The sequence below is a fragment of the Echiichthys vipera genome, assembly GCF_963691815.1.
Source record: "Echiichthys vipera genome assembly, chromosome: 10".
Classification (NCBI taxonomy): Eukaryota; Metazoa; Chordata; class Actinopteri; order Perciformes; family Trachinidae; genus Echiichthys; species Echiichthys vipera.
This window is the reverse complement of record NC_139835.1, coordinates 3,951,720-3,979,185: the sequence shown is the minus strand read 5'-3', so window position 1 is coordinate 3,979,185 and position 27,466 is coordinate 3,951,720. Positions and strand designations below refer to the sequence as shown.

At 40.1% G+C, this 27,466-nt stretch overlaps 1 protein-coding gene across 3 annotated transcripts; it reads right to left on the bottom strand.

Annotated features, from left to right (window-relative positions):
• Positions 1 to 769: 769 nt before the first annotated feature.
• gtpbp8 (GTP binding protein 8) lies at positions 770 to 19,541 on the bottom strand. 3 transcript variants are annotated; one of them, XM_083921308.1, is made up of 8 exons: positions 19,306 to 19,541; positions 17,124 to 17,324; positions 16,852 to 17,005; positions 14,851 to 14,949; positions 12,981 to 13,111; positions 9,756 to 9,855; positions 6,358 to 6,476; positions 770 to 898 (listed from the first exon to the last, which is right to left on the bottom strand). In XM_083921308.1, exons 2-8 carry the CDS (start codon positions 17,291 to 17,293, stop codon positions 808 to 810), a joined length of 864 nt encoding a protein of 287 aa, XP_083777434.1. In that variant the 5' UTR covers positions 17,294 to 17,324; positions 19,306 to 19,541; the 3' UTR covers positions 770 to 807. The 3 variants fall into 3 exon arrangements, with proteins under 3 accessions (XP_083777434.1, XP_083777435.1, XP_083777436.1); XM_083921309.1 differs by having other exon boundaries at positions 19,454 to 19,536; XM_083921310.1 differs by lacking the exon at positions 19,306 to 19,541 and adding an exon at positions 18,658 to 18,743.
• Positions 19,542 to 27,466: the final 7,925 nt, after the last annotated feature.

Below are 27,466 nucleotides of genomic sequence, written 5' to 3'. Positions count from 1 at the left end.
GTTTGTGATGGGAAAATGAGGCTACATGAAGCATCGTCTTTATTTTCTTAGCCCACTAGATGGAGCTCTTGGTTTAAGGAAAAAAGCTCAATGAATGGTGATTTTTTTCAGTGTGTTTTCAACCCTTTGTTGAACATAGAACACTATCTAGTGGGCACAGAAAATAAAGAAAATGGTTCCTATATATTAATGAAGACCATTTGCTCCTCGCTACTGTCCTTCATGAACATAAAAACTCTTATAGTCCCTGTTAACATCCACACTACTTGCGGTTTTTCATGGTTGGGACTAAGGCCTAGCTCCCGTTGAGAGGAATCTTGGTTGCTACAGTGATGATTTAGACAGCAGTGTGCTTTGTTGCACTTTTGGGAAGCTCCTGTCCTGATTCAACACGACAGTGCCCCCAAGCACATGACTATGAACTGGAACGCCCACTGTGAGCAAGGCCTTATCACCAAGACTCAGCCGTATTTTAACATTTTGTGACACCTTTTTATCATTCAGTCAGAACTATTATATTGTCAGACCTCACTAGTGCTCTCGTGGCTGAAAAGGAGCAAAACCCAGCAGAAGTTTTAAAATGTGGTGGAAAGCCTGAAACCAGAAGAGTGGGGCCAGAGTGTGTTGTCAGAATGTGTGAGTCTGCATTCTGGACACAGTAATATTATGTGTAACTATAAAGTGAATTGACAACCAGGTTTTTTTTGTTTGTTTTTTTACATTTTATTAGAAAATAAAAGCCTCTGACGCAGCTGCTGTGTGGATGTAAATCCCAGCTCCACCCACTTCAGCTCAGCTGTTCCATAATCAGCTTTGAGAGGTGTCCTTTAACCTGATGCTCCCCGTTACATGAGTAATGAAGCATCTCAGGAGATAAATTCCCGATAACTGGAGGGAGCTGAGAGAGAGAGAGAGAGAGAGAGAGAGAGAGAGAGAGAAAGAGAGACTTTAATTAGTTGTGATAAAAAGCAATGACAATTCTCATTAGTTGACCCTTGAACCCTTGGTTGATTACCTTATTTCTAATCTATCTTGTTGTCCTATGCACAGAGAATATTTGACTTTTAAGTTTTAATGTATTATCGCCTGCTCAATTCAAGTCCAAACTTGACTTCAAGTATTCAAATAAGAGAAAATGTAATTATTTTTTTGTTTGATCTGTTTACAAGTAATTAAGCCAAATAAAGACCAAATTTAGGCTACCAACCTAACTAATGTTTTGGTGTCATTTATTATTAGGCTACAGAATCTCCTCTCCTCCGTGTCTGCCGTCTACACGCACGTGCAAATAATTGCATTCTGTTTTTATTTATATTTTACAAAACATCTCCATTTTTTTTCAAACAGGGTTGTACACGCAGAGTCAGCGAGCGAACAGCGGACAGAGACGGGGATGGTAGCTCAGTGAGATGTAACAAGCCCAACCCTCTTCTCTCTACCAACGGCACAGCTGCACATGGCTAATTATTTTGCACATCAACGATGTTCTTAGACCATGACAGTGAGGGTGTGAGGGCCTGATTCACCGCAGCAGAGGGAGGACAGAGGACAGCAGGGAGGACTGACTGACTGATGTCTGTGTTCTTCACTCAGTATTACCAATATGATTTATTTACATTTTATATTCGTTTACAGTGAGATATTATTTCGTTTATGAAGTGACTTTGCTGTTGTAAACTTTACTGTTGCTGCTGAAAAAACAACATTTAGTTATAATATTAAATTCTACTCCTGTTCTGAAAATCTTCTTTAAAATAATATATATTTGAAAAAAGAAATGATTCAGGAATCAGAAAGAATTGAACCGATTTAGAGTGTGAATAAAGAGGTGGAAGCCTATAAACAAAATCCTAATCATTCCCAATCTTATCTTAACTGTAAACAAAGAAGAAGTGTCACTCAAACACCTTTAAAGGATATGACTGGTGTAAAATGACCAAAACCAACAAATTGTCTTTCATAACATTACGTCATCACTACCTTTTCTGTGGATGAGTTGAGTACTATCGTATAATGCAAGTTCTCATATTTATACATTTAAAAAAGGATTTTTTTAAAAACAGCTATTACGGACTATTGACACATACAGTGCCTATAGAAAGTCATTGTGCCCTTTTGAAATAGTCACTTTTTTGATTTACAGCCTGAAATGATAATGCATAAAAAATATATATTTCCAGAGTGATTAATACATTTCTCCTTACAACTTTCAAGTGAAATAGATTTTTCAGTGTTGTAAAAGTGATGAGTCCCCAGATGTAATCCTTTGTGGAGGCACCTTTTGCTCTAATTACAGCCTGATGTCTGTTCTCTACCAGCTTTGTGCACCTAGATTGGGAAATATTTCCCCATCTTCCTGCAGAACTGTGGAGTTCAGTCAGATTCTGTGGTGAGCGGTGATGGACTGGGCCTGTGAATGTTCTCATTTGTCCAGGTCATTGTTATCCCCAAAGCAATTTCAGTCAAAAGCAACTGGACTTGGTTATTTGTCTAAGAAGACTGGTCCAACTAACTGGTGTGGAGATCCAGGTATTTAACCATCACAAGGCCAATGTGAAAGTTTAAATACCTGGATTTCCACACCAGTTAGTTGGACCAGTCCCAGCCTGGTCAGATGCGTACATGAACTGATAAAGCCTCTTGGATGAGAGGTGAAACGTCTTCCTAGACAAATAACCAAGTCCAGTTGCTTTTGACTGAAATTGCATCCACAGATGTTCTGTAGGATTCAGGTCCGGGCTCTGACTAGGCCTCTCTAGGACATTCACCTTCCTGTCCTTTAGCCACTGTGTTGTTTTTATGGAGGTGTGTTTTGGGTCGTTGCCATGCTGGAAGGTGAACCACCTGCCCATTTTCAAGTGTCTAACAGAGGGACAAGGGTTTCCCTCAAGAATGTGGGTGGACTTGGTGGCATCCATTTTCCCCTCAGTCCTGACCAACTGCCCAGTCCCTACTGAAGAGAAACAAGCCCAGATCGACCGACCTCTGCCATTAGGACTTGTAACTAATTTAATTAACTCCTTCAAGGTCACCATGGGACTCTTGGTAGCTTCCCTGATCGATCTTTCCCTGGCTCGGTCCTCCAGTTTGGAGGGGCGGCCCGATCTAGGCCAGGTCTGGGTGGATCAATATGCCTTCATATGCCTTCATCTTCTGGACAATACTCTGAACGTTGCTCAGAGGGAGAGTTAAAGCCTTTGAAATCTTTTTAGATCCTTCTCCTAACTTGTGTCTATCCACAACTTTATCCTGAGCTCTTTTGAAAGCATCTTTCCAACCACAGTGAGCTCTTTGTGTTACCGTGCACTACTAGTAGTGGAATCATCAAGGAACAGCTGATTTTATTCTGAAGTCAAATCAAAGGAACAGCTGATTTTATTCTGAAGTAAAATCAAAGGAACAGCTGATTTTATTCTGAAGTCAAATCAAAGGAACAGCTGATTTTATTCTGAAGTCAAATCAAAGGAACAGCTGATTTTATTCTGAAGTCAAATCAAAGGAACAGCTGATTTTATTCTGAAGTCAAATCAAAGGAGCAGCTGATTTTATTCTGAAGTCAAATCAAAGGAACAGCTGATTTTATTCTGAAGTAAAATCAAAGGAACAGCTGATTTTATTCTGAAGTAAAATCAAAGGAACAGCTGATTTTATTCTGAAGTATAATCAAAGGAACCGCTGATTTTATTCTGAAGTAAAATCAAAGGAACAGCTGATTTTAGTATGAAGTAAAATCAAAGGAACAGCTGATTTTATTCTGAAGTCAAATCAAAGGAACAGCTGATTTTATTCTGAAGTCAAATCAAAGGAACAGCTGAATTTAGTATGAAGTAAAATCAAAGGAACAGCTGATTTTATTCCAAAGTAATCAAAGGAACAGCTGATTTTATTCTGAAGTCAAATCAAAGGGACAGCTGATTTTATTCTGAAGTAAAGTCAAAGGAACAGCTGATTTTATTCTGAAATCAAATCAAAGGAACAGCTGATTTTATTCTGAAGTCAAATCAAAGGAACAACTGATTTTATTCTGAAGTAATCAAAAACAGCACAGTTGATGTCAGGTGGAGGCCAAATAACTTGGTGTGTGATCTGGAAGCTGATTGGTTAAACCTGAGAATGTTAATAATTGTTATTATTCTAAAGGGACTCATCACTTTTCCAACACTGTTTTCTTGTTTTTCATTTTTATATTAATTTTCAGAAACTTTGAGAAAAAAAATGTTTCACTTGAATGTTGTAAGGCAAAATGTGTAAATCACTTTCATGTATTATCATTTCAGGCTGTAAAACAAAAAAGTGACCATTTCAAAAGGGTATCATGACTTTCTATAGGCACTGTAAATATGTGCTAGTGAGTAAATGTGACAGCAGGACGATGTGTGTGGGATTACACTAGTGTGTTCATGGTAATGGAGGAACATGTCACCCAATGTAACATTGCTAACAGTCACTAATGCGTTTGTAATAGTTTCTGGACAACAATAAGGGGCGACTGTGGCTCAGTGGAAAAGTGAGTCGGCCTCCATTCGAGAGATCGGCAGTCGATCCCCAGCTTCCCCGGTCCACATGTCGAAGTGTCCTTGGGCAAGACACTGAACCCCGAATTGCTCCCCGTGCTGCACATGGGTGTGTGAATGTGATGTGAATGGTTAGATTAGATGGTATGTAGATGTCCGCTGCCATCAGTGTGAATGTCTGTGTGAATGTGACAAGTAGTGTGAAGACTAGAAAGGTGCTATAGAAGTACAAGTCCATTTACCATTTACCAATAAAAGATACTAGTCCAGTCATTTTATGAAAAAAGGGTTGAACAAATTGCAACAGAAGTAACCTCAATTGATTTTGTATCTTCAATATGTCATATGAGTATGGCAAAAAATAAAAAGGCCAGAAGAATCCCAATAGGGGAACGTTTTGTCTCTATGATTCATTATTTTTATCACGCAAATAGGGGGAAAAAAATAACCTTCAGATATCAAAATGACTGAGTTGATTATTTACATCAAGACAAACAAAAAATGTATTACAAGTTTTTTGAAATTGTTTGTTCACATGGGCAAACGGGGCATAATCTAATTATGTATGTGCTAATTTTCATTAATACCACAACAGATCTGAACATTGGGTGAAAATGTCTGGTTGAATCTTGTTGACATAGAACAGTAAAAGACTTAATGCTAAGGTCTGAATGAACCCATTTAGTGGACCCATGAGCATTAATAAATGGAAGGACTTTAAAGCAGCCTTTAGTAATATTTATTGCAGAGATGGGTTTGGGGCTGGGTCTGTGAGACTGTTTCTGGGGGATGAGTGAGGGAAGAACAGGAGACAACAGGAGAATGCAGAAGACAAAGGGGAGCTAAACTAAAGTCTATGTTTATTGTGTAATTTTGTTTCTTGTGCAGGACACATTTAAAGTTCTCAGTCATGTACAGGAGTGAAATCCATTCAGCAGTGACCCAAGTCCCTGCTTTAAAGTCCTTCTTCCATTTATTAATGCTCATGGGTCCACTAAATGGGTTCATTCACACCTTAACATTAAGTCTTTTACTGTTCTATGTCAACATGATTCAACCAGACATTTTCACCTGTCTATACCCAATGTTCAGATCAGTTTTGGTCTCATCTCATCTCTTCTTCAGCCGCTTATCCGGGTCGGTCGCGAGGGCAGCAGCTTTAGCAGGGGACCCCAAACTTTCTTTTCCTGGGCCACATTAACCAGCTCTAACTTGGGGATCCCGAGGCCTTCCCAGGCCAGTGTGGAGATATAATCTCTCCACCTAGTCCTGGGTCTTCCCCGAGGCCCCCTCCCAGCTGGACGTGCCTGGAACACCTCCCTAGGGAGGTGCCCAGGGGGCATCCTTACTAGATGCCCGAACCACCTCAACTGACTTCTTTCAACGCAAAGGAGCAGCGGCTCTACTCCGAGTTCCTCACGGATGGCTGAACTTCTCCGTTTATGAAAATTAACACATACATAATTAGATTATGCCCCGTTTGCCCATGTGAACAAACACATTTTTTGTTTGTCTTGATGTAAGTCATTTACTCAACATAGCGATATCTGAAGGTTATTTTTTTTTCCCTATTCGTGTGAGGAAAATAATCAGGTGAATCATAGGGAATATTTGGTTCTTTTTAGAAAGGTTCCCCTATTGGGATTCTTCATATTGGGCATATTGAGGACATAAAATCAGTTGAGTTTGCTTCTGTTGCAATTTATTCAACGATGACCCCTATTTTGGCTTAAAAAGGCCTGGCTATACTTTTTATGGGCTTTGTTGATGGCAAGACACATACAAATTATTATCAGCCCTAATTTTTAAGTAGTCAAACAGAAAGTGTGGCGCTCTCTCTCACCTGACCAGGAACGGCTGCGGGAAGCAGCTGGTGGTATGCGTCTTAACCACATCCCGAAGATTCATTAAGTTTGTCAGCAGAGTTCCGCTCCGACATTTATCAATCTTAGTCACCACCATCTGCACAACAAAATGTTCGGTACATTACAAGTATACAACATGCATATTCAGACAAATTATAGATGGGAGGATGAGCCGATCAGCCTGAATCAGGAAGGAGCTAGCCAGAGTGCATTGGCATTTTCATTATATTGCCTGAAAACAACACTGCTCTAGTACAGCATAACCACCCAGACCTTCTACCCACACCAGAATGCTCATTTATAACGCGACTCAGCCAGACATTTCTCCCATTCTCAGCTCAGATGGAGGGTTCAGCGCTGCAGTGTGTCAGTGTTTACATTAGACTGTATATAAAGATGGATGACGAGGCTCCACTACCTGTACTGTACAAACGGGGAAATCAATATATCCCTGTCATGCCAGTCCGTCAGATGCCGTCCATCTTTATATGCCGTCTATGGTGTTTACAGTGTGAAAATTAGCCTAGCCACTAGCGGACTTACTCTGCTTAGAACACCAAAGTGAATTTCAGCCTGCATGCATGCTTTTTAAACCTAACATTATTGAAACAGAGCAGCCGACATTGATAGTGGGCGAAACAAGTTAGCGGATTACTGAGTCACTCCTGCAGCTCCTTTCTGCACCCAGCCCCAGGATGAGGAGAGGAAAGAAAAGGGGAGAGAAACATGAATGTACATGACGTCCTAACACAAGACTCAGACCGAGCAGAAATGTAAAACACTGTGCTGCAACACGGTATATTTTAAGGATTCTTTTATTCTACAGTTTTGAAAATAGAAAGCTAATAACCAAATCCCAAAATACCGAATAGTTGAATATTCAAGTCAAGCCCTACCCTGGAAATCCAGACGAACCGCAAGCAAATTTCAGTTTGCTCTGCTGCTGCCTCTGGGCCTGCACTGTTGGAGCTCATTAACTATGTCAGAAAATCCCAACTCACCAATCAAAATGTACCAATCTGTTATGGGTGGGCTTGACGGCAGCGATACGCCGTCGAAGTCGGCTAGATACGTCGGCCCATTTCTATTTCTATAAATATTAATAATGCCTATGTAGGACTTCTGAACTCTTCTGTCAGAAGAGACTACTGATTTGCTGTAAATTAATTCCTAGATTTAAATGGTTCCCTAAATCCAAACCTGTCATTCACTACTGTCAGTTGCTGTAAATCTTGTGCTGTATCTTATCCATGAACAAACTTTTTAAAATCTGATTTGAAAGTGACCCTTTGATGCTCCATTTGCCTTTGAGCAGTTAATCTCTGTTAAAAGCAGAACTGTCACAGGCTTAATAATGGCCAAAGTGGTTAATAACCTGAGAGCATGAATAATTGACTGCAGAGTGCGTCGAGAGTGGGGGTGCTTCATTTTAATGCCTCAGCCGTGGCGTTTCAGAGGGGACAGCAGTTTTAAATAGCTGAGTGAGAGCGTTCAGCATTAATTCAGTGTGGACATAAAGATGAGGATTTGTAAGAAGGATGAGTAAAATGTGTGTGTGGGGGGGGGGGGGCTGTTACTGTACCACCTCAGACAAGTAGTGAACAATATGCAATCTGCTGTTTCTCAGGCAACGATTTAGCAAACTACATATTAGAGATGGGCGTGAGTACTCAGGTACTCAACACATCCATAACTTGTTTCTTTTTTTGCTTTATAATATCTTACTACGAGCAAGATACTATTACTACTGCAGCCATTAAGCTAATGCTTAAAGTAAATTATAATGTTATAAGGTTACAACAACACTCAACACACTTAGATAATTAAAGTGTTTGGCTGTTTTCACCACAGATAAATGTGGTGGGCTATCCCATGATTGAATTCAACATAATGTTAGCTACAGTTGATTCATCTAATAGTAAGTTAGCTAGCTAGCACACCCCGTCATCCGCCTGCAAGAGAGCAGACAGCAGGTAATTAGTTAGCTAGTTAGCTAGCTAGCTTGTTAAATCCACTGTTCTTCACCCTGGTTAAAGAAAATTAACTGAATAAAGTCATCACTCATCAGGCGAAAGCAACATGCGTTCCTACAATGTGACGAGAGTGTGTGGAGCATTAAGGGCGCATTCACACTGTCCATTCGTACCGCGCCAAAGCATGCGCCACGGCTAACGTCTAGTTCATTTGACCAGTGTGAGTACAACTGTGCCACTCCCTGGCAGGGCCCGCTTGCCAGCCACGGTCCAGTTGTGAGAGGCGGGCTCTGATAAAGCACGGATGCACGTGTACAGGCACGAGCGTGTGTACGTGTACGAGCACAAGCATTAAAAGTGGTCCTGTTGTCTATTTATATGCGTTTGTTCCCTGCGATGGACATTTAAAAAGATGACACCGAACGGTTCGTGGTGGTCTGATGTGGAATCGGAGTGTTTACTGCTGATTTGAACAGATGAAACGTTCAAAAACAGTAAAACAAAACTTTAACTTGGGGTGATGACGTGTAAGCGAGAAGCAAACGAGCCACGGCCCAGATCATTTCAAGTAATGTGAGTACAAGTGGGCCTGGTTCGTGGGGGAGGAGGGAGGGGGGAGACAATCACCCTAAAGCATGGGGCACGGTACGAATGGACAGTGTGAGAGCACTCTAAATTAAGCATTAAGTTGCCACATTTTGTTCCTTCATCAGACACCAAGTTTAACTTCTGTCTGGTTTTTTTGTTATCTGAGTGGAGCAGACTTGTTTTCAGGTTACAGGCAGGCACAGGCAGGTACTGTGTGTTCTGACTATGTGGCCTGTAGAGCTGCTCCTCTGTGTGTCGAAACATGTCACACACAAAGTTGCTATCTGGCAGGAGTTTGTGAAAAAAAAAAAAACTGTCCCACTGATACAGTATGTATACAAATGTTTAGGGCTGCGACTAATGATTTATCCGATTTTTTACTTTCTTTATTATTTGATTGTTTGGTCTAACAAATGTCAGAAAATATTTCTACAGTTTCCAAAACCCAAATATTTTCCTTTTACAACTGTAGAAGACTAATTAAACCAGAAAACATTCACAGGTGAGAAACTGGAGCCAAAGACTTTAAGCATTCTTTTCTTTCAAATAAAAACAAAATGTCTCAAATCGATTATCAAAATAGTTTCCATGATTATATTATTATTAGGATATTTACCTTGCTGCCTGAACATAATTTTAAGTATCATATTGATAACCATGACTCTGGATACAACATACAGTAACTCTTTTTCGGATATGGATAATAGTTTTTTTCTCAGTAAATTCTACTTTCAAGCTGATTTATTATATAATTCTTCATTTCCAACTGAATGAACATGACGTTTTCTGAAGAAGTGTGTGTGTGTGTGTCTTACCACATATGGACATCTGATCTCCTCACACATCTCCAGGGCGATCAGGTCAGCCTTCTGAAAACCGACACTGCCATCGATCAACAGGAACGTCCTCACCAGACTGAGGGAGGAAAAGGATACATTAGCATGAGCTGGTTAACGGATGGGACTGATGAGGGTTTTCAAGTTCTACCGCCGTCATAAAGATAAGAACTCAAACCGTTTGCCAGCACAGATATTCAGGTGCAGAAGATAGGGCCAGTAAGCTGAATGATAAACTAGTGATTATAGCTTCCCCCCACGGTCATCTTGGGTAAAAGAGCATCCATTTTCTTGAGGCATTTTGTTAAACTTGGCTAAAGTAGCTGTGAAACCCAAATTCTAAATGACCAGCACCAACTTGTGGACCAGGTCACGTCCATGGCACAAAAACAGACTTTATAAGCATACAGTATATTTGCATACAGATGTCTCCTGAGAGGGCGGCTGCTGTTGTCCGGGAACACAATCTGCACAACAAAATGTTCGGTACATTACAAGGGAGAGGAGAGGAACAAGAAATCTAGCACCTGAGTATAGGTATTTGTTTATATAGTCCAATCTGGTGAGTGGACCCCATGTAATCTGAGTTTGAGACCCTATTGGTACAGCCATTGCACATTTCTGTAATGAGGTATGGTTTATGTGAGAGAGAGAGAGAGAGAGAGAGAGAGAGAGAGAGAGAGAGAGAGAGAAAAAGAGAGAGAGAGAGAGAGAGAGAGAGAGAGAGAGAGAGAGAGAGAGAGAGAGAGAGAGAGAGAGAGAGAGAGAGAGAGAGAGAGAGAGAGAGAGAGAGAGAGAGTTTTAAATTTAAAAATCCCGGCATCACCACACAAATTCACAAATGCTTTAAGGCCCTACACATGATACGCAGTGAAAACGCTTAGCCCCGGCTGTTCCATTCATTTCCAATGGAGGAGGCGGTAATGTCCAATGTAGCGGCAGCACCCACGTTAGCAGTAAGCATCACTCAGATTTGCCTCTCACATTTAAAATCAGTTGAACTTTGACCTAGTTGCCGCTGACCTTTCAAACACGCAACCAATGAGATAGAAGCTTCAATTGTGACGTTGATGATGGAGGAAAAACATATTGTTTGTGTGTCTGAGTTTCCTGAACTATTTAACATTACATTAAAGTCGTATTTGGATCTGGGAAGAAAACGTAATGATGGAGGTTTAGAAGCATCACAGCAGGTTCGTGAAGAGGCAGTTTACGAGCTAACAGTTGTTTTAATCCCAACGTTGATTTAGCCGTTTACTGGGTCTCTGCAGCCAACCTCACGGTGAGCCCAGTGCAAAAAGCTTCTCAAGTGAAGGCCCCTTACATCTGGAAACTCCAAGCTCATTTACCATTTTCATGGGGCGTTACCTGGAACTGGATAGACCTGCAACCAATCAGAGCAAGAAACATGACCTGAGAAGCCTTGTTGATGCCTTGGGCTTTGTCAGAACTGTGTGTACAACAGAGCTAACATGTCTCTAAATATGATTTATTATGCATGAAGTGAGACCCTGTTTCAGAATCAGAATCAGAATACTTTATTGATCCCCGGGGGGAAATTCTTCGTTCCAATGCTCCGTGCACAGTAGAAACAAGCCATAAAGATGAATAAAGTAGAAATAAAATAAAGTAAAGATTCAAATAAAATACAATTAAAATAAATCTAAAGTAGCTAATAAATAGCCAATAAAATACAGTACAAATAAATAATAAACAATCAAGTAAACAATCTGAAGTGAGTGTGAAAATACAATCTGAGATATATACACTGTACAATTAGGTTGTTATGGCAAATGAAATGAAATGAGAACAGATATTTATATTTTGTTTTGTTTTGTTTTTAAGTAGTCAAGAGTCCGATAATTAAAGAGATGAGTTGTACAGTTTAATGGCCACAGGTAAGAATGACCTCCTGTGGCGCTCAGTGGTGCATTTAGGAGCAATCAGTCTCTGGCTGAAGGTGCTCCTCTGTTCAGCCAGAGTGTTGTGGAGAGGGTGAGAGCCATGCTGCAGTATCACCCGCGCCTTCGACAGCATCCTCCTGTCTGACACTGCAGCCAAGGTGTCCAGCTCCACCCCCACAATGTCACTGGCCTTTCTGATCAGTTTATTGATCCAGTTTATTGATCCTGTTTTTTCCTAAAGATCTTTGAGATGTTCTTATCAGCAGAGCATACCAAAAAGAAGGCTATATAGTGTGTTTCCTTTCATGACGAAATAACTTAAAGTCACTGAGGTCCAGTGAAGGGACATTGAAAAACTGGTCCACTCATCCTCCATTTGTGCCAGGCGCAGCCTATTACAGTGGAAGGTGCTTCATAGAGCCCATTTCACCAACGTTAAACTGGCTGAGATATACCCTAGTCACAGTGACGCTTGTAACCGCTGTAAACAGTCCTCAGCAGACCACGCACACACGTACCCGAAGCTTTCTGAATTTTGGCCTGATATGTTTCAAACCCTCAAACAGGCTCTTAACACAAATTTGGAATTTTGGAATGCAGCATCACTAACATGGCGGCCTATTTGCATCTAGAGAGGGAATGTCTCTACAGACACTCAGATTGGAATACTCAGCAAAGAGGCAACAAGTGCTTTCATTAGTGAGTCATATGATCAATCACCATTGTTTTAACTCACTCTTTGATAGATAGGAACTTAACAGACAATTAAATAGATGAACATCTTACAGATTATATCTTTAATTTTCTATAATTTGTTGGCCCAGTGGGATGTTTTGGGGTAAGTGCTGGAAGGTTGATATCGCCTTGAGGACAGTGTTCTACTGAGTGGTTTAGTATACCGGTAACTGATCAGTTGTAATGCTGTTTTCTGTCTTTGTAGATAGTAGATCCAAAATGTTTCATCTGTTCAGTATCCTAAGAATGTGAACCTACAGTCAATAATTTGTTAAATTGACTGATTGCAGAAAAAAATAATTAGAGTAAATAATCACTATTACTTTATCACACCCAGATAATCATTAATACGAGAGTGATCTTTAAATTAAACTTTTTGGCATCATGAAACGAATTCCCATAATGAAGGTATTTCTGTCTTTAGTGTAATAGGCGTCTTCAACTTCCTGTATTTATTGGTAGACATATTGTTAATCTGTGCTGTTTGTGCTATGGCCATGGGACCCTAGTGTAGGTACACGCTGACTTGCTTCCTCCAGGCAGCTAACTACGGTTAATGTCTTACTTTTTCCTTGTGTAGAGATACGGCTCCACCATATCCACAAAGTCTTTGGGTGCTCTGTATCCATAGCCTGGCATGTCAACGATGGTGAAAGCTCTGCCCACCCGGAAGAAGTTCATCTTCGTTGTGTGTCCCTGAGGAGGAAATACAAAGAGACAGGAATATGATAAATCATAGGCTGATATCCTTTTTTAATTTTTTTTTATACATAAAGACCAGATACTCATCCACTGCTACACAAATCTCCACAAAAAACTGTTGCTGTTGTGACTGCGAAATGTGTGTGGTTCACAGCAAAGAGACAGTGACTAGTCTTCTGACAGTCACATTGATATCATAAATGCACTTTCGCTCCAGTTTCAATGTGTAGGGGGTGGGCGCGATTCCTATCTTCTAAGATTCATAATTGATTCGTAACTTCCAAACATTTTTAAAAACTCTTTTTCCGTCTCATGGTGCACACTTTGCGGCTTCTGTAGAACACTGTTGCAGGAAGCTGCCGGCTAATCAGACACTGCCAGACCGCCCATCATTGAAGGCAAGTGTTTGGGCGCACTTTGAATTTGACAACCTCCAGGGAAGGAGAAGCATTCAATATGAAGGTTTGGAAAATAAAACTCAAGTACTGCGGAAACACTATTACCCTATATTTATAGTGCGCCCGTAATCTGACATTTCTGGTAAATGCATCGAAACTGCTCAGGGGAGCTGACATGAAGGTAAACACTTTACTGTCATTCTGTCCCACTCTGCAGTATAAAACTCTGACATGAAGGTAAACACTTTACTGTCATTCTGTCTCACTCTGCAGTATAAAACTCTGACATTAAGGTAAACTCTTTACTGTCATTCTGTCTCAGTCTGCAGTATAAAACTCTGACATGAAGGTAAACACTTTACTGTCATTCTGTCTCACTCTGCAGTATAAAACTCTGACATTAAGGTAAACTCTTTACTGTCATTCTGTCTCAGTCTGCAGTATAAAACTCTGACATGAAGGTAAACACTTCACTGTCATTCTGTCTCACTCTGCAGTCTAAAACTCTGACATGAAGGTAAACACTTTACTGTCATTCTGCCTCACTCTGCAGTATAAAACTCTGACATGAAGGTAAACACTTTACTGTCATTCTGTCTCACTCTGCAGTATAAAACTCTGACATGAAGGTAAACACTTTACTGTCATTCTGTTTCACTCTGCAGTATAAAACTCTGACATGAAGGTAAACACTTTACTGTCATTCTGTCTCACTCTGCAGTATGAGACAGAAACAGTGGCAGCTGCTTTACCAATTCTAATTAATCAGCAGAGATAATGTGGGGATATAACGGACTGTAGCTAAATACATTAGCATGGAGCAGATCCCTGTTTACACTGGAGAAACCCGACTAACAACAACTGATTCACCAACTGAATCCAAGGTTTAACCTCCTTCATGGAATCCACACAAATCCCTGAGCTCTACAACACAATAAAAGAATTAATAGAGTTTGAACATATTTCTCATATACAGTATACACCCTAAACTTGTGTGTTTTCGTTCTTATTTTGCACTACCTCAGACAACTTTTTAAAAGTGTTGTTATTGATGTTGTTTTTATTGTTCTAATCTTAACTTTAAAAATTCTGCCTTCATTTTCTGTAATTTTCTCCCCATGGTATCGGAAATGGTATTGAGTATTTTCCTATCCTGCTTCATCAGTATCGACTTTGAGATTCTAGTATTGTGACAACCCTAATATATACACAAATATTGTAAATCTGCAGAAATGATGCAATGCAAACAATCAGAAGTGTGCGGCCCCTTGTACTTAAGCATGTAAATAAACTTGAAACTGAAATTGATGCTGTGTGTCGGTTAAGACTACTCACTGGCGTTTTGGAGACTCGGACTTCTACCTCAGGAGTCAGGGAGAACAGACCTTTGATGAGAGACGACTTGCCCACGTTGCTCCTGCCGATGAAACACACCTGGGAAAACACACCAACTTACTTTGACTGTGTTAATGATTGGACCTTTTTATAGCACCTCAATGATCTGTATGAGGTAGTGCTAGAATGTTTTTCCTTAAAAAGTTCTTCCAGGCTTTCTTCATTCAGTGAACATTGTTTCAGGATGCAGACAGAGCAGAGAGGCAGCGTGGGAATTAACTGAAAGAGACCCTGTTGTACTATCAGCACAATGTTCCATTCTGAACCCTCTGGTGAACACCACTGTCAATAGAGGGTTATACATCTGCTCATTTATTATCTGGCGTGGGCTCATGCTTAGGTCGAGGGAGGGCGATGTGAACAACCACAGGGTAGAAAGAACAAACACACGCCTGCCTGACTGATGCATGGAGTCGGGCCACAGGAGGGAGTTCAATTATTCTGTGACGTGAATGGGTTTAAGGCTGGAGACTTTGCCCCTCTTAATGACACCATTAAAGAATAACGTGATATGTGATTGGTCCAATCTGGATGGACTACTGCAGTGTGAAAAGTTCTATACTCGCCAATTTGAGTTCTGCTCAAGGCAGAACACAGAGAGAATAAGAGGAAACATATGAAAATGTCTTTTTTCTATATTGTTTCTATTCAGATCTCGAAAAACCAGCAGCCGGACTGAAATAATGACATCATTTGGACAACATTTTATGTGCATTATGTTCATTTTGCACTGAAGTTGTTAATAAAATTAGAATATAGTCAGTACTTTTCATTTGTCAAGTATTTAATTCTCACAGGAGTATACAACAATATCTTAACTATGTGGTTTATTTCATATAGATTATTTATTTATTGAATCACCAGAAAACATTGTTATTTATATCATTATTAAGATATTTAGAATTATTTATATCAGGATAGACAATTCTGGCTATATTGCCCAGCATAATCATCGATTCATAATTTATACATAAGCAGACATTATCAATTCCATTTCCTTTACAAAGTAACAACATAATTCGATTTTCATCATTTCTTCTCAAATTGAATGTACAGAAAAGTCCAGGCATGTGCAATTTAAAACAGTTGTAGCACATTTACAATGGACTGTCTCAGATGAATGGGAAAGTGTGAGACCCGTGGCATGTGTTTAATAGGGCTGCCTCCTCCTTAGTCGATCAGTCAGCTAATAGGTGGTTTTGGTCTCAGACCACTAAGATTTCTTTAGTCAATCAGTCTTTTTTAAGCTTTTTTCAAAAAACTTATCAGCAAATCTCTGGTAAACACAAGATTAAGAAGTGGTGCTTTTGCATGATTCTTTGTGAAGAAACTTTAACTGATCCGTCAATTAAATCATCCAATCGATTAGTCACCTATAATTGTGTTAGTCAACTAAGAATTTCTTTAATCAAGGACAGCTAGTGTTCCACTCTCTGCCCCGCTACAAAGAACCATTGCACAAAGCCACAGTGTTACCACGCCTGCCGTAGAATGAGAAATTATTTAAATTGTAGCTTAAAACAATTTGTGCTCCCTTGTCACCTGTTAATTAGGCACCTGTAATCTTTAACAGGCATTCAGACTCAAAATAGTCTGAAACATGGTGTTCATGCTACAAAGTAATCCAAGAGAATGTGTTGCAGCACAAGTTGAGCTAGGTCCAACTTTTTTCCCCACAACATCGTGCAGGTCTTTTCTGGGGCCTTCTGCGTTGGCGTCCCCACTGCAATGTTGCACTGACTTTGTTTAAATGTTTTTTTCACACAGAGCTTAAGCCAGTCTGAATGCCTGCTTGAGAAAGATCGAAGCGACACTGTCACACAACATTGTCTGGTATGTCATTAAGTGAAAAAATACATGTGGTAACATTAAGAGAAGATGATTTTGGTAGCACTGAACCTGAGCCCGGTGTTAACAGTGTTTGTGAGGCTACCCACTAACCTCTGGTGGTGTCAGTGCAGGTGCATGATCCATCCTCTCTGCAGAGACGTAGTAATCAATCTTATGAGAGGGTGACGAGCGGAAGAGCTTTTCAGCTTCAACCATGTCCTCCAGGGTGGGATGAAAGAGCTGGAACTCTGTCCTGTCCACAGATCTGGAAATACCATTGCATTCAACTAAATAATCAAATTCAGGCTATGATGAATGCATGTCTTGGGATAACACAAAACCATTTAGTCAAGCATTTCAGATGTAGCAGCAAAATATAGTACCTGTCCAGGTGAGGATCCAGACCACTAAAGGGGTACATTAAGCTCTGGACTTTCTTTGAGGGAAGCGTTAAGGCTTTCTGAAGTGAAGCAAGTTTATGGACACTCTGCTGGGAGACAGAGCAAAGTTGTGTCCCAGGGTGAAGCCACGGCGACAGCCGGAGACAAAACATCTTCTCCTGCAGATTTCAGACCTGCCTGCAGCTGAGGAAAGGACAGTGGGATTATTAATCTCTTCTAAATACAGCCTCATCTGACATTCTTCTTCTTTCAATTTGATTTTATGATCTGCTGCCAGTCCTGCTCAGCTATGACTTTATCACATTATTATCTGAATTATTTCCACAAACCCAAAGACCTGCTCAATTATTCAGTACAAATGTAAAATAACTTAAATGTACTATTTAAGTCCACTTTCAACTTTGAAGTAAGATTAAATAAAAGAGAAAAACAAATTTTGTGCTACTCATTATTTTCACCAATCCAGCCAGTTCTTACTTCCATGTTTTTCTTTTTAATTTCGTACTAATCACATTTGTCAATGTTGACTAAATCCTGCACATGTGCATAAAACTTTGAGGAGCTCAGAAAAAGTCACCCCGAAAGGTTGGTGTTTTGGGACACCACAGAAAACATCATTTCCCTGCTATGATCAGCCACATGTTTGGTAAGTACATTTAGTGGAATGAGAGCGACATGTTTTTTTGTGTTAACAGTTATTCGTCACTATATAGGGTTTTTCATCATTTCGAGCTAATCACATGGTCAAACCATTAGCCTTATTGAATAATACATTACTAAAGAAGAAAACATGTCAGACATAGCACAGTATTTGTTTTCTAATTCATTATTCATTAATCTAAAAATAAACATTATAATTCATTGTTTGTGAGAGCTAAACATTTGACAAAAATGACTTTTATTCATTGTGGGCTTAAATGGTACAGAGCACCCAAAATAAGCTAATGCTAGCTAGCTTTGGATGATGACAATAACTTAATAATTCAAAACTGTTGTCTACATATTAATTACTAATACATTTGAAAGTAATGAACCAGAAGTTACTGTTGAACCAATTGAGCCCACTATGTTCCATGTAAGCCCACCTCATGTGTTTCAATAGGGAGTTCCTGTTTACAAAGGCCATCCATTCTCACTGTAATGCTGTGTGAATTACTTGATAATTGCATTACTGTTCATTGACATTAGAAACTATACTTACAGTGACGTTTATAACCTACATCAATGATGTTGTCTGCCCAAAATAATTATATCTATGAGTCTTGCTATATACAGTAGATGTAAGCTAATTTGCATAATCATTTATAACAGTATGCCAACACATATAAGTTAATGTTATTTTTGGGGGGCATTTAATATATTTTATTTTAAGTGTATAAGGACACTGAAGTTGAATAAAACCCTGTTTGCAGTGCATTTTACATGGAAGTGTTATTTCTTTCTTTTTGCTGCTAATGTACACTTTATTTGTTAATAAATAATATTAACTACATTTATATCTGTGTGAATTTGTTACCTTTTTTTAACTAGGCTGAATGTTTATGCCAAGCCTGATGTCTTCACTCACACGGACAGGTCTACGCTTCATTCATTCAACAGTAGGGTCGGATCGGTATCAGGTATGGACCGATACGCTCAGCCCAGGTATCTGGATCAGATTGGATTGGAAAAAACTGGACTGGTGCATCTCTAGCGACAAGGACCGGGCATTTATATGTGCTCTACCAGATGAATTAGCAGGGCTCCAATGAGATTTTGTTTAGAAGAGTCAATGAAATACATGTTAATAAAAACATATGTTGGTGTTTTTACTAGTTCAAGAATAATACAATGTTTATACTGTGTCACTAAACTGTTCAATGGGCTTATTTGGAACACACAAGAGCTTAAATGATGCCACAGTACCAGTTAAGCCCATGCCAGAAAGTTCACTTCATTCTGAGCATATCTTTTTTTTACATTCTGAAAGAAAACACGAACAACATAATTCATTTTCAAATGGGAGAGAAATGTCGCATTGCATAGCATTCTCACAAAAGAAGTGAATTTAAACCATGTTGATACAGGAGGACATGACAAGGACACAAGAGACAATGAAGAGCTAATGTTTAATGTAGTTATTTAATACAAACATCACATATTTATAAAGGAAGTATTTACTTACTTTAGAATATGTGACATTTGGCCATTGACCTGCTTTTGTCCCGAAACAGTCAACGTTAGGGTCAAGTGTAGGGCTAGGAACTGATGACACAGCACCAGGGCGTGTGAGCTGACGACACTTGTGTGTGCGGGTACGTTTCACCACCTACCTCACCTCCATCAGCTCATTTCTTCATCACCAAATAATCAAACCAGCGTTAGGCGCTGCTCTCACCATAACTGCTCTGTCAAGATGCTTTCGCTGGCCTCCATGTTGCGTGTAGCGCTCAAATGGGTCCGGCTAAAAATACCTACATTTGCTAAGGGTTCCGCTGTTTTTCTTGCCTATAAATATATACCCACTGAAATAAACTGAAACGAAATGACTTTTAATATACACTTCGTCATAACGGGCCAGATACAAATAAAGGCTTTCATAAGCAGTTTATTTATAATGAAATCCTACTTATTATTATTATGATTATTATGAATATTATTATTTTTGTTATTAGTAGTACCATTATTATTATTATTATTATTATTATTGTTACTGTTATTACTATTATTATTAATAATAGTATTATTATTGTTATTGGTACCGTTGTTATTATTATTATTAGTAGTAGTATTATTATTATTATTATTAGTAGTAGTAGTAGTAGTAGTAGCAGTAGTAGTAGTAGTAGCAGTAGTAGTAGTAGTAGCAGTAGTAGCAGTAGTAGTAGTAGTAGCAGTAGTAGCAGTAGTAGTAGTAGTAGCAGTAGTAGTAGTAGTAGCAGTCGTATTATCTCATCTCATCTCATCTTCAGCCTCTTAACAGGTGTTGTGCCGTATTCAGCACCCCTGCCGTGAAATGCACCCCCTCGCATTATAGGTGATAATCTGGATCAGAAGGCTGTTGTTTGGACCTATAGGAGTAGCTTATACACAGGTAACCACATTAAAAGCACACACTTTTGAACCTATGAATTGAAAAACTGGGATTTTATTTAGGAAACGCTAAGTCAAATACATTCAACTTGCTCAAAAGATCCATTTAATTCATTTTGTAATGATGGCTGCAGTATATTTCCAGAGGACATACAAAAAGGTGTTATTTTGTGTTCGCTATTATCCAAGTTTGTGATTTTAAACTCTTTAGTAATAGTTAAATAGTTTAAAGACTGTAAGTAACTAATCTTCTGACCGTTGTGGGTTACCTGTATATATACGGTATACCTGTATATATAAACTACTCCTATAGGTGGAAACAACAGCCTTCTGATCCAGAATATCACCTATAATGCGAGGGGGTGCATTTCACTGCAGGGGTTCTGAATACGGCACAACACCGGCATCGGGTCGCGGGGGCAGATCTAGCAGGGGATCCCAAACTTCCCTTTCCCGGGCCACATTAACCAGCTCTAACTGGGGGATCCCGAGGCGTTCCAGCCACCCTCCTGAGTTAACACATTTTAGCCCCTTGTACCCGCGACCTCGTTCTTTCGGTTATGGTAGTAGTATTATGAATATTATTATTATTAATATTGTTATTAGTAGTAGTATTATTATTATTAATAATAATATTGTTGGTAGTAGTAGCAGTAGCAGTAATAGCGGCAGCAGGAGTTTAGGTTAGAAGAAAAACGTTAGCTGGGGTAGGTTATGAAATGCAGATGATCTTCAAAAAAAACTGAGAACCTATTTTTTTGTTTAAAAAATAACGTGAAAGTGTGGAAAAAATTGTCAAATATAGTTTACCAAAAAGTCACAGATCACTATGTATGTGCACAGTTACGGTGCGGCACATTACCACTGCACATGGAAACAGGCCGATAAAGAGGAGTATCAGAGGAAGAAAGACTCTGTGAATACTGTGATTTAAACGTTGTGGAGGATGAAATTCATTTTATTTTATATTGCCCTTTATACCATGATTTACGCCAAAAGTTGTTTCAAAAAAGTTGATGCTCCTGATGTTGATTTTATAGGTTTGGAGGATTGAAATCTGATTGAACTTCTTTTTGATAAAGTTTATGTATTTTCTGAATTTGTGTCCAAATTCTGGGACAGGAGGAGGAAACTGATGTATGGAAAAGAACTCCTGTGTTTATGCTCATGTATTGTGTTGTATTGTTATTTATGGGGCCATGTCTGTGAATCTGCACATATCCTATTCTACTTCATTTTTCTTTTTTTCTTTTCTTATATATGTATATATATATTTATATATAGTGTATATTTATATGGCAGTCTTTGGCTGTTGTGGACGTATGCTCTGGCACTCTGGAAGGTTTAGTTTTTGTATATATTTAGGTGTCTGTATAAGCCTGTATGGGATGGGTCATGGAAACATGACCAGACATGAAAATAAAAATTAATTCATTTATTCATATAGGCTATAAAACACTTTACAATAACATAAACATAATATTACTGCAATGTGCTTATTTAATTCAGTTTCATGTCTGCACAATAATTCCAGCTAATAATGCTATTAGGAGGGTTGCTGGTTACAAGTACAGAGTGTGTGGACTGGTAGATGAAGAGATGTCACTTTGCATCCTGCCAGGAGGATCCTCCTGAGCAATGGCGAGGTGCCCATGAGCAAGGTACTGAACCCAACCATCTGTCCAGGGTGCCATCCTATGAGGCTCGCTCTGAGATCTCTCCATACATAATGCATGTGTACAGGTCCTGTGTATAGTGCAGTGGTGTTCAAACATACAGTCCCAGTGTCAGAACCAGCCCACCAAAGGGTCCAATTTACAGAAATTCTTTGCAAAGTGTGAAAGAGTGTTCAGAGAAGTCATAAATTCCAATTTTTCAATATTGCCATCTGTCCCCTGGGGGTCACGCTGTCCTAATAAGAGGAGGCCCAGTGCTGGATAAGTTATAAGAGTTCCCACATGCTCACGTACACGCTACACACGAAGGCTGCTGTCATGCAGGAGCCACCGGTGGAAAATGTCTTTGTCAAAAAGGAGAAAAGTGGACACAGAGTCTCTGGTTTTTCCAAGAAAAATTGACCCCTTCTTATTTCTTCAGAGGTAAACTAGAAGCCAGTGTGCTTTGTGTGTTCACAGAAGCTCTCACTGCTCAAGGAATATAATATTCTGTGCCACTATTACATTCATTTCCTTTTCCATCCTGACCACAGTACAGTTAAAAACTGAGACATATTGAAAAAAATCCACTTATTTCTTAAAGATATCTCAGGCTGTTCATCATCTGTTATATAAATAGATTGGATATTAATTGTGGGTGGACACTTTCAGAATGTACTTCTTTACACTGAAAGAAAGGGACACATTTGGAGATGTTGTTTTTAATCAGTTATTATGCATTGGTTTACTGTTCCGACCCGCTTGAGATCAAATTGGGCTGTACGCCATTTTTCTTCTTCTCCCATATAAGCCCTATTTTTATTTGTACAGTTTTGCAAATTTGCGACAACTCAAGATATAAGATGCAAACGGTTATTTTAACACTGTTGGCTCACTTTGTCACATCCCAACCCAACGTCCTCTTCTCTCTGAAGATAATATATCATATCATAACAAAGACCTTGAGACTCAAGTAACAGACAATGAAATGAGACCCAGAAGAGACTAAAACAAGAGCGTTGTGAACCCACCCATATCCCTGTGATATTCTAATATTGCACTGGGCATCGGGACATAATTAATGAGCATGAATCCTCTTTTAGATTCAGCTACATTCTTCACCTTGATGCATGGCTGGAGAAACATACAGAAACATTCCTGCACTTGGGGGGGAAATGTCTCCGATCCACAGGGAAAGGTACAGTTCTAGCTGTCTCATACATCCTCCATCACCCTCTTGGTGGGGATTATTGTGGATTATAATACTGACGTTTATGTAGAGCTGCCAGAGAAATGTCTTCATAAATTTGGTTATAGGAGGTGGCCGTGATAAGAGCAACTCTAGGCTGCTCTCCCACTCTACATTCTTTTACTCTGAGTCTCGCAGTAGGAAATGGAGTTTCAACAATAGGCATGTTCAAGTGGTGGTCAGGTTACACAGGTTCATGGTTAGCTTTTTTCTCACAGTAGTTGTTCTCCACATTCCATGGGAGAAGATATTCATTTATTCAGCTTTGAGTAATAGTTTGAAAAGCATTTTTTATTTGAAAGGTAGAATATCTGTCCCACTACAGGAGACAGGGGTGCAGATCTGATGTCAGGAATGGGGGACACACAAAAGTGATTTTTTTTTTTTGCCCGTATGCAACTCATACCATGCCACCATGAATCACTTCATAGAGGCTCACCATACCGTTCTAAAAGTACTGAACATGGAATCATTTACTGTGCTTCCCTTTCTTGTTTATTTGTCCTAAACAGAATAGAATAGAAATACTTTATTGATCCCAAATTGGGAAATTGCAGGGGTTTTTTTTGTTGTTTTTTTAGAATAGAATAGCCACAGGTATTAATGCTAACTGAGTCTACTCAGCCCCAGTTCTTCTCTCCATCTTCCTTTTCTCCCAGTGTATGGGACTACTTTATGCATGATTCACTGATATGGATATTCTGTTTTTGAAGCCTGCTGATCATCAGCGTCTGTACCCGTTCATTTGTGTTGTAGTGGAGGAGAGCAGAGATGGATCTATCTATTTGTCAAACATTAGTTTTTCCACCATTTCAATCATTTCTTTTTAGATGTGAATCTAAAATGTGAAGAATGTGAAGTCTGAAAATACATTTGTTCAATTTTGAATCATTTAGGGTACTTTTATTGGGAGGGATCATTCTTGTTTTTCAGGAATTGGTGGGATCTGCACCCATGTCTGCAGATCTCACTTTTAGCAGAGCACCTGGAAATGAATCCCAGTTATCAAGTCATGGGTCTCCCACAGATTGTTTTTCTCTCCTTGTTCTCTCCACATGGTGGCAGTGCAGACTACAGAAAGCATCACTCTGCACTCACGCTGATATGTTAAATATCTGCCTTCACCACCGTATGCCAGCTCTCCCTCTGCTCCATCTGGCTTTTATGACCTAATGTGATTCATAGTATGTTCACTGAACAAATTAATTCACAGATATCCAATTACAGCCCTCACATTCTCCCTGTCCTTTTACAGTGGAGTCTTTTATTCTCATGGACCATGTGGTAGTGCCTGCACCTTTTTCATTCATCACCCGTTTAAGAGAATATAGATCTCATATGAATAGAGTGCTTTATTAAACTAGAAAATTAAATATGTAATTGATTTATCCTCTCTGTCTCTGCCTGTGTTTCTCATTCCTTTATTGCATCTGTGTCTTGTGCATCATTAAATTAGTGTTACACATGTGTTAATTAAATAGCTCTGAATGAAAAAAAGAATAAAAGTGTGGTTCTGCTACTTAAGTTACTTAGCAAATTAAACAGGGTGATGAAAGCAGAAGGAATCACCACCATTGGCAGCTGATGGGGTGCTTAAAATGTTGACGCCATTCATATAGCTTTTAACACAATAGAACCTTTGAGGCTCACAAGACCACGCCTCAACAAGGTTTTTAAGAGGCAAATGTGTTGGGAAACAAGACACTGAGGGATATATAGCAGCAGAAGGGACATCATCCATGAGTGATGGAAGGAGCAGGGAGGAGGGCAGACCAGGGGAGGGTGGCCATGGGTGCTCCCATGACTCCATCGCTCCATCCTTCACAGTGAGCCAGAGGATCAAATGCCAGACCAATCAATCGTCCAGCAAGCAGACATCTATAGTGCAAGCCATGATGGCATTTACCTCCCCAGGGTGCATATCAATAAAATAAAAAAAGATATCATCCAAAATTGATTGTCCCCAAACAACCTTCCCACCCACACCATCAAGCCAGCCTCTCTCCAGCATCATCATTTGTTCTTTGTCTGTCCCTTTCTCTCTCCAATAGCTCAGCTTTTTTACCTCTCTGTCTGTTGCAATTCTTTCATTGTGATATAGAACAGACAGCTTTTGCAGGGTTTCGGGGCACCATGCAGGAGCCACAGGGCCTTGTGGTCTTTTTGACAATGTAGCGCGAGGAAAAGGTCCAGCTGCAGTGCCTTCCAGCCACCCACAAACACCTACGCACACACTGATGCTGCTTTAAAGTGACACTGAATTATCACAGAGGTTGACCTAAGTGACCTTTTCAGAACCATTAAACTGTTCATTTGCATGTTAACCACCAAGGCCTGGCCCAGCCCCACTAAGCCACAGATACCTCCCGTTGCGCTCTGACAGGGGCACAATGGGAAGTGCGGCGCAAGAATACCAAAGCCCAAAATCAAAGCTTTTGTTTATCCAGGAGAATGAAGTAGGGAGTTTAGTCGTGAGGTCAAACCATCAATACACCTCTTACAAACACACACAGCTGTCACTTACACTCACCTCAAGGGCAAAAAGACAACTCGAGATTAACACAGGTTACATTTGTTCTGCTCATCTGGCTGGGCTGAACGCTTTCAAAGATTTTAGCGGTCTTACACTACGTCCTGATGTAATTTCTACAGTAATAAATCTGTGGATTACATACAAATGACAGTGCATTACTTTTCAAAGGCATATGTATGAACAGGGAATGAGGACAGCTTGATCATTAAATCTACCCAGGCTTGCTCTCTCCAGTGATTCCACTCTCATTATTCTCTGTCTCGCTTAGAGCCTACTCACACTGTCCTTTTGGCCGCGGCCAAAACCATTTTTTCAGCTAAAGCCTAGTACCTTTAAGCAATGTGAGTGCACCCGCTCCGCGCTCAACTGCGGCCAGCTTTAGAGAGGTGGGCTTTAGCGGAGCCGTTTGCACATGTACGAGCACGAGCGTGCGCACGTGTACGAGCACGAGCACGAGCCCTACGGCAGTAGCGTTATGTCCGCCTGTTCGGACATGTAAATAGAAGGACGGACCATGCGCGGACATTTAACAACAACAATGGCGGTGAAAGGTTGACGTTGGTGTGATGCGGAGGTGGAGTGTTTACTGCAGATTTGGTCGGATGAAAATATTCAAAAACAGTCGACAAGACGCACAAAAACTCAGAGGTCTGTGGAAAGATTTGTAAACAAAGCCACACACACGCGATCAATGCGTGTGACGTGTTACGGCGTGATGGCGTATGGACAGCAAGAAGCATTGGCCGGCCCTGGCAGTGTGAGTACAAACAGGGCTGGGGCGCGGGGGGGAGAGGGAGGGGGGACAAGTACCCTAAAGTCCGGGTCGCGGTCCGGGAGGACAGTGTGAGTATGCTCTTAAAGGTTGAATATGGAGAATGAGCAGAACACCGCCATCTTGTGTCTCAAGATGGTAGTCGCAACATCAAAAAATAAATCCAGCAGTCGGGTTGCCAGGTTGATCAGACCCTGCCCAGTAGCTACAGGACACCAGAGTCTGTTTGAGCCTGTAAGAACCCGTCCCCTCCAGCAAATCACACCATAAAAACAAGGATTAAAGGAGTTTGACTGACAGTTAGCGTTAGCTGTTTGCGTTAGCCATTCCAGCTAAGTAAATATGAAAGTGATGTTAGCGATCAAGGAGAAATGTAGCCATTTGGGCGTGCGTTTTAATGGCGTTTCTCTACTTTCTCTCAGTCCATGGAGTGAATGCTCGGCCTATATTGACCGCTCACTCAGCTGCTGGGACAAATAACGCCCCCTTCACTGAGGCTCTGAAGCAGCTGCAGGATTGGCAAACTCAGCCATTTCACCCAGTGCCAGCCTACAGTAGCTGCACCCAACAACAGACAACCCTGGCAACCAGCAATGCCCAATGCTATTGGCTGCTACAATGGAAACAGAACGGGACAGAAAGTCATTGTCAAACATTTCAAAATTTTGAAATATTAACGCCCTGTGGATGTTTTTTTTTTTTTTTTTTTTTTAAATATAGCTTAATAAAGATTCTACACTTTCAACCTTTAAGTAACCACAACAATCAGAGGAATAACTGCCCTTTCTCATGTGGAAAAAGACATGTTCTAATTAGCAGTAGTATTCATACTCCCTCAACCAAACTTTAAGAATGAAAACCTAATCTGTGAGCTGTACAGACTCTGCAACATTTAATAAGAACTGCAATGAACTAGAAATCATAGGAGCTGCCCAGCATTTAAGATACGTTGACTGTGTCTTCCCTTGTTCTTCTGTGTCTCTCTCTAAGCATCTCCCATGAATACAGCATAAATATTTTGGCAGGTGGTGTTTGGAGGATTTT